This window comes from Prosopis cineraria, unplaced genomic scaffold, assembly GCF_029017545.1.
Source record: "Prosopis cineraria cultivar Desert tree isolate PC_DT_omini unplaced genomic scaffold, ASM2901754v1 PC12, whole genome shotgun sequence".
Classification (NCBI taxonomy): Eukaryota; Viridiplantae; Streptophyta; class Magnoliopsida; order Fabales; family Fabaceae; genus Prosopis; species Prosopis cineraria.
Genome location: NW_026555343.1, coordinates 35,895,211 through 35,902,622, shown reverse-complemented (window position 1 = coordinate 35,902,622; position 7,412 = coordinate 35,895,211). Strand labels below are relative to the sequence as shown.

The 7,412-nt window shown below is 33.7% G+C and overlaps 1 protein-coding gene across 1 annotated transcript; it reads left to right on the top strand.

Annotated features, from left to right (window-relative positions):
• Positions 1–1,487: 1,487 nt before the first annotated feature.
• Positions 1,488–6,579, top strand: LOC129287782 (zinc finger BED domain-containing protein DAYSLEEPER-like). The gene is made up of 2 exons (XM_054924028.1): positions 1,488–1,657; positions 4,291–6,579. Exon 2 carries the CDS (start codon positions 4,307–4,309, stop codon positions 6,371–6,373), a length of 2,067 nt encoding a protein of 688 aa, XP_054780003.1. The 5' UTR covers positions 1,488–1,657; positions 4,291–4,306; the 3' UTR covers positions 6,374–6,579.
• Positions 6,580–7,412: the final 833 nt, after the last annotated feature.

The following is a 7,412-nucleotide window of genomic DNA, read 5'->3' as shown; positions in this document are numbered from 1 at the left end:
CTAAGTTTGATCCCCTTAATAAGCTTGACATGATGGCTTTTATTCACCATACAAGAGAGGACTTCTGCTACCAGGATAAGTAAATAAAGTGATAATGGTTCTCCCTGCCTAAGACCTCTGCCTGGAGTAAAGGATGCTACCTTTTCTATAACATAAACATTAAGACCTATAAAGCCTAAATAATGCATGATATGATTAACTCATATGAGTGAAAAGCCAAACTTTAAAAGAACTAGCTCCAACAAATCCTATTTTGTTCTATCATAAGTTTTACTCATATCCATTTTCAAATTAAATTAATACTTAGCCCTTTTTTTCTTCCTCCTTAAATAGTGATAAACTGCATGATGATTTTATCATGAATAAATCATCCAAGTACAGATATCCCTTAGTTAGGAGAAATACAAGAATCAAGCAAGGATCTCATAATGGTTAGCACTAATTTTAAATACAATTTCATAAGAAAAATTGTAGAGGCCAATAGGCCAAAATTGAGACAGATGTTCAAGTTTATCAATCTTGGGCAACAAAATAATATTAGTTTAATTAATTTGTCATCTTTGTCAAAACTCTAGCAATAGCTAGTGGTTTTTGTTTGCTAATTATAGTGGGGAGAATTTTTTTTACAAAAATAAAGGTTAGTTTTATCCTTTCACATTAAATTTTAATTATATTTTGATCTTTTAGTTTTGCAGAGTGATTTCAAAATCTTTAGTATTTTTTTGTGAATAACACACAATAAAAGGTCCTTGATTATGATTTTCCCAAAAAAAAATGTTATGCACTTGTGCCTCATGATTCTACCTGTTAACATAAATTTGAACATATGAATTTTCACATCTATGCCTCCAATTAAGGGGGAAAGTTTAAAAGATATCAAAATTGCAAAATTATTGTATTTTCCGTATGTGCAAAATACTTGTTTTTTAGAATTAATGGATAAAATTGCACCATAACATAATTTAGGATGCTTGCAACTGTTTGAAAAATACTTTTTGAATATCTTTATCCTCAAACCCTAATTTTTTATTTGTAGTTCCCTATACTATTTATTTGAAAAGATATCAAAATATATGGAAGAGTAATTAATATTTTATAAAAATAATTGTAATCCATTTAAAAGACTTCAAATTTCAATTATAATCAAATTAGATATTTCAAAAATAAAAATTTAAAAGAGTCTTTATTTAATAATAGACCTGTATAAAATAAAATATAATAATAAAAAACTAAAGATAAGATTTGATAAAATTTCAACATAATTTATTATTTATTTGATATTTTATACGATAATGTAATGAAAAAGATAAGAAATTTTATTTTTAAAATTTTAAATATAAATGTAAAGTGGGAAAGAATTAATCTTTCTAATCTTATTTATGCTTGTATCTGCTTTTTTTCAATTTTTTTCGGATCATTATTTCCATATCCCTTTTCCTCTTATAATGCAATGCATACTTTTTGAACCCTCAATTTGGCTCGTTCAGTTCGCAGTTCCCACACAGCCGCTCGTGAAACGTCAATCGTAGTTCTGTTCTTTTGCCGCATCTCTCTTTCTCTCTGACTCCTTCGGCGCTCTCTACTAAACCACTCTCACTATACTCCGTGTCGCAGTCGCCACTCTTAGCATGTGGTCTTAGAATTGCGGCTTCCTAAGGTTTTATCTCTCTCCCGGCTTAGTGCCATTCTGTAATACTCATACAGACCGTATTTTTCTCTCTCTTCGACCAATAAATGCACTGGTACTGGTCTTGTCAATTCCTTTGGCTATGCTTTGGTGTGCCTGATTTTCTTTGACAGATTCTTGTTCCGCTCTTTTGGAAGCCCTTGGACTGTTTACTAATAGTATTTGGAAAGTTTAAAACTTTTGCCAACCGGTGATGATTGACCTAAGATAGATGAATATTACAGCCTTATGAAACTCGATGTTTACACATTGCAATCGGTAGTTCTTTATTATTAAAACTTGTAATATGGGTATTATTGGCGATTGCATTCTAGAAATAATCACAATTAACAAAATATAATCATTATAAACTTTGACTTTAGCACAAAAGGCAAAACTATGCCCGTACCCTGGGGGGCGGTGTGTGAAGTGTGATGGGGTTTTACAAATACAATTATATTGATGCAATACAGGTATGGTAATGGTGTAGACATGGCTACAGAATGGAGCATTGATGCTTAATATTTTTTTGTTTTGTGCTGTGGATTTAACTCGGAGTTTTTTTCCTGGGGTCTTAAATTACATTGTCTGATATGATATCTAATTACAGATTGATTGTAATGCTAGATTCATCAATCTAGCACTCCAAAAAAAGATAAACATAGTTGTCTTTCCTTCTGGAAGTATGCTCTCCCTTGTGGTGTCCTTTTTTGATATTTTGAATGGGGAGAATGTGATTGTAGAATCTTGTATTTTTCCTTGGAGTGGCCATGTAAGCTGCTTTTGAAGGAAAACTAGAATTTAGTGACTAGTAAGAAGATGAAGATTATGAAGATCTTTAATTTTTCGATTTTCCAAGTATGAAGATGAGCAAAGGGTTTTTCAGAGTAGTACTTGGGTCAGTGATGGGAAGTCTATTAAGTAGGACAGGATCTTGAGAATGCGCAATGTTTATGCTTTGTTGTCGGGGAGATTACTGTTCTAGAAAATTGGTTGTTTGGTGGACACATATTATGTAGTTTACCCAAGCACAGGTTATTGTGGAGTTACAGTGACCATTGGTCGAAGGCTATGGCATTGTTCATGGCATTTTGTGTTTTAAGGATGTTGCTAGCCATTGTTTATTTTCTTGGTCTCAAGGAAATGAAAAAAAGCAGCAAATCTGCATGGCTTCAAAGAGGATGGGCTCACAAGGCTGGTTTTAGCACCAATTCCGCTTTTCAATGTTGTTTGCAAGAACATCTATTTTTATGATTGTAACACTAGAGAAATAGGGATGGAGTTGCTTAGTAATTTTTTGTTCTGTCATGCATATTCTTATATCTTGGTTTTTTTGTGGGCATGTTAGGTTTTTTTATGTTGTCTGATATTAGTTTTATCCTATGACATTTAGTGGGATGTCTTTGTTGGTGATCTATGTTTGTCATCTTCTGTTTAATGAAATCTTATGGCTGATGGCCAAAAAAGATTATGGATCAATTGCTTGGCTCATTTATGTCTAGCTAAATTCAAGTATTAACTGCCATTTTTGAATTGAACATAATAGTTGTTTTTCGTTTTCTTAAATATACTATGATCCTAAAATATTGAGATTACTTTGTGAAGAATTATCTTTGGCATTCAAAAGTTAAAAACAACATCTTATTTGACAATGTCATATGGCATTATGTAAGAGAACTATGATTCTTTTTATAAAATTGTGTTTGAATGAAACTGCATTGTGCTCAGTTTTGGACTTCATTTGCATTGCAAATCACTTACTAGAGGGTTTAAACTGCTTCTTCGTGAAATTTTTTTGATTCTCTGGCTAAGGTTGATTAGGATCTATGGATTCAATTATTAGGTTTAAGTTGATTTTAATCTAAGGGCATGGGAATTTGTTTTGAGATAAAAGGTTCACTTCAATAAGAATTTAGAACTTGTCCCTTACTGAACTCCTCTTTGCCATTTGGTAGAAGCTATATATAATGGTATTACCAAGTGCTTTTTCTTTTTGCAATTATTGTTGTTAAGTTACATATTTCATTCTGAATAAAGTTTCTTTTCTATGAAAAATAGATATAATTGTTTTCCTAAGCGCGACAAGATTGTTGAATTGTTTCTAATGCTTATGTTTGCCATCATATTTTTGATTGTTCTAATGAAATTTGTTGTTTTCCATATGATATATTTTGAGCACTTAGAATTTGAATCTAATTGAATTGATGTGATGTCATTATGTGTCAGTAGCATGTGTTGTCATGTTGATGATAAGATTCAATAGTCATAGGCATATAATTCTGATTCAACCAATAATTTGCTTTTGGGTGCCTGGAGTTAATGGAAAGATGTCATTATTTTTATTATCTTTTCTTTTCCTCTAAAAATATGATAAGACATCATGATTTTTATCATCTTTGAAACTGAGTGCTCTCATGATAGTATAGAGGACCAGGTTCTTTGTTTTGTATCAATTTTTCCTTGTTCATTATATGATTCTTTGCGGCTGAAGTTTGATAGGTTCAAAATTCTCTCTCTCTCTCTCTCTTTCTCATGCACACATACACACACATTTTGATAGGTTCATTATTGGCCTGCTTCGCTAATTCATGCTGTTCTAATGTTCATTTCTTTCTGCTTTCAAGGATTATACCTGCTGTGATGGAGATTGAAACACGTGTTACCACTATCAATAGCAATGAGCAATCTGACCCTGAAACACTGCCCAGCAAGTGTAGGAGAAAGAAGTCTATTGTGTGGGAACACTTCACAGTAAAAGCTGTTGGAGATGGCATTACTAGGGCTTACTGTAAACAGTGTAAAAAATCATTTGCTTATATTTCTGGTTCAAAAGTTTCTGGCACAAGTCATCTGAAACGACACATTGCCTTGGGAATCTGTCCAGCAAATCGACAGAAAAATCAGCAAAGTCCACTTTCAAAAAACTTGAGTTCTGGAGATACGGCTCCACCAAAGAAACGTGTAAGAGCAACCTCTGGATTGGGTGTAATCCCATTTGATCAGGAACGTTGCAACAGTGAGATGGCTAAGATGATAATTGCGCAAGATTATCCACTTCAGATTGTGGAACACAAGGGTTTCATTGATTTTGTACGGACTCTCCAGCCCCAGTTCAATGCACTAAGCTCTACTCATGTTCATGGGGATTGCATTTCAATGTACCTCAGTGAGAAGCAAAACCTCTCAAAACTTATCAGAGAAATTCCTGGACGGGTCAACCTGACCTTGGATTTATGGACTTCAAACCAGACAGTGGGTTATGCTTTTCTTCGTGGACATTTCATTGATGCTGGTTGGAATGTACATCATCCTGTTCTTAACGTGATCACGGTGCCATTTCCTGATTCTGATGATTCCTATAATAAAATGATTGTGACTTGCCTTACTGATTGGCACTTGGAGGGTCGGGTATTTACACTTGCACTTGATCAGTCCTCAAATGAGACTGTGTTGGGAAATCTTAGAGGACTCCTTTCTGTTAGGAATCCTTTGATTTTCAATGGCCAGTTACTAAGCAGGAATTGTTTTGCTCGGATTCTTAGTCGTCTTGCTCTAGATGCGCTATGGGCAATGAGAGACACCATTAGCAAAGTGCGAGAGTGTGTGAAGTTAGTGAAAATTTCAAAATCTAACGAAGCGAAGTTCATTAAGCTGAGGCAACAACTCCAAGTCCCTAGTACAAAAGACCTTTTTATTGATAACCAAACTAAATGGGACACGACTTACCATATGCTGGTCGCGGCCTGTGAATTAAAGGAAGTTTTTGCTTGCTTTGAGACCCCTGGCCATGATTACAGAATGCCTTTGTCTATGGGTGAATGGAAGGAAGTAGAAATTCTCTGCACATATTTGAAGCAGCTATATGATGCAGCTAATCTTCTAACTTGCCAACCATACCCAACCGCAAACTTATTTTTCTCTGTAGTGACCGATCTTCTGGTGGAGTTGACTCATGCAGCTTTCAGCCAGGATCCCTTCCTCAGTAATTTGATTAGGCCTTTGCAAGAGAGGTTTGATCAATATTGGAGAGAAAGTTGCCTCGTCTTGGCAGCTGCTGTAGCCATGGACCCAAGGTATAAAATGGAGTTTGTGGAATTAACCTTTTGTCAGATCTTTGGTGAGAATGCTGAGCCATGGGTTAGGGTTGTTGAGGATGGTCTTCACGAACTCTTGCATGAATATATTGTAGAACTTCTTCCTTTGACAACTACAGATGCAAATGAAGGGAATGAGATTATGATTAAGACAGAGCCATGTCAAGAAGGGTCTATTGATGGAAATGAGATTATGATTAAGACAGAGCCATATCAAGAAGGGTCTATTGATGGATCTCTTTTCATAGATACAGATGGATTATCAGACTTAGAAATATATATCTCTGATCTTACCAGTAACCAAATCAAGTCAGAGTTGGATCAATATCTGGAAGAGCCTCTGCTACCCAGAGTAGAAGAATTTGACATTCTGAGTTGGTGGAGACTAAACAGATCAAATTACCCCACTTTGGCTAGAGTGGCATCTGATATTTTGTCTATGCCATTATCTACTCTCTCTGCAGAGTCTGTTTTTGACACAGAAACTAGAAAAATGGATAGCTACCGCAGTTCATTAGGTTCTACGACTATCGAGGCACTTTTTTGTGCCAAGGACTGGTTACATCATCAATCATTATCTAATTCCAACGCACTAATGGAAATGAGATTTTGAAGTTAGGTTATTTCATATAAGGTTAGATCCACAAGTAGCTTTTAGGTATTGAAGTGTTACAACTGCATTCAGGTCTATAGTATAGCAATAATTCCATTTTAATCTTTTTTTGTTGGGGAAAATTATTTCCTCTGTACACAAGAAATTGATTGTATTCATGGTTTTAATGAAACACCTGGCAGATTTTATAGTCTCTTGGGTTGGTTTCAGCTTTTCATTTATGGTTTTGCTTATCAGAAAATGCTTCGGATTGTGATTTACAAATAGCTTATATGGAAAGTGAACTTCAAGGCATTGTGAGGATGAAAATTTCTTGGACATCCTCACTGCAGAATCAATTGTGCAAGTGCAAGTAGTTGATGGAAAATATTTAAAATAGATATAGATATGATGGTAGATTTCCTAAAAACATGCCAATTGTCTTTACAAAGTTCAAATGTCAATTTTAGTGAATTTTGTCTTAAAATAATGGGTTCAAATCTTCATGCATTTAGTGAATTTAAAGTTTAAAAATATTATGTTTATTTTGAATAAGAGAAAATGGAAAATAAGTAAAAAGGTTTTTTGTATTTATCTTTGTTCTTCTATTTCACTCATTGAAGTATTATGAGAATCTCTTATATAATTTGCCTTGCAAATTTTGTCAAACATGGTTGACTTAAGAGCTTAATTGGCTTAGAAGTGCTCTGGCAAAAAAACAAAAACAAAAACAAAAGGAAAATGACAATTGGGAGTTTCACAAGAATATTAATGACAATACACAAGAGGCTTTTATAAATTGTCATTAATATTTTTATAGAGTCCCTAATTGTTATTTTTTAAAAAAATGGTCTTATAAGTGGTATTTATATTATTACAATTTGCAATCCCGTACTGTGAACTAAATTAACCTAATTTAACATGTTTTAAAAATTATAACTTACATTTTATACTTGAATTTTTTACCTTTATAATTGAATTAATCACTATTAAGTTATCTAGCATCATTAATATTTTTATGGAGTCCCTAATTGTCATTTTTCCCAAAAAGAAAATGGTT

What these genes read in the sequence shown, in the direction of transcription:
- LOC129287782 (XM_054924028.1), top strand. Translation starts at nt 4,307, where the DNA reads ATGGAGATTGAAACACGTGTTACCACTATCAATAGCAATGAGCAATCT.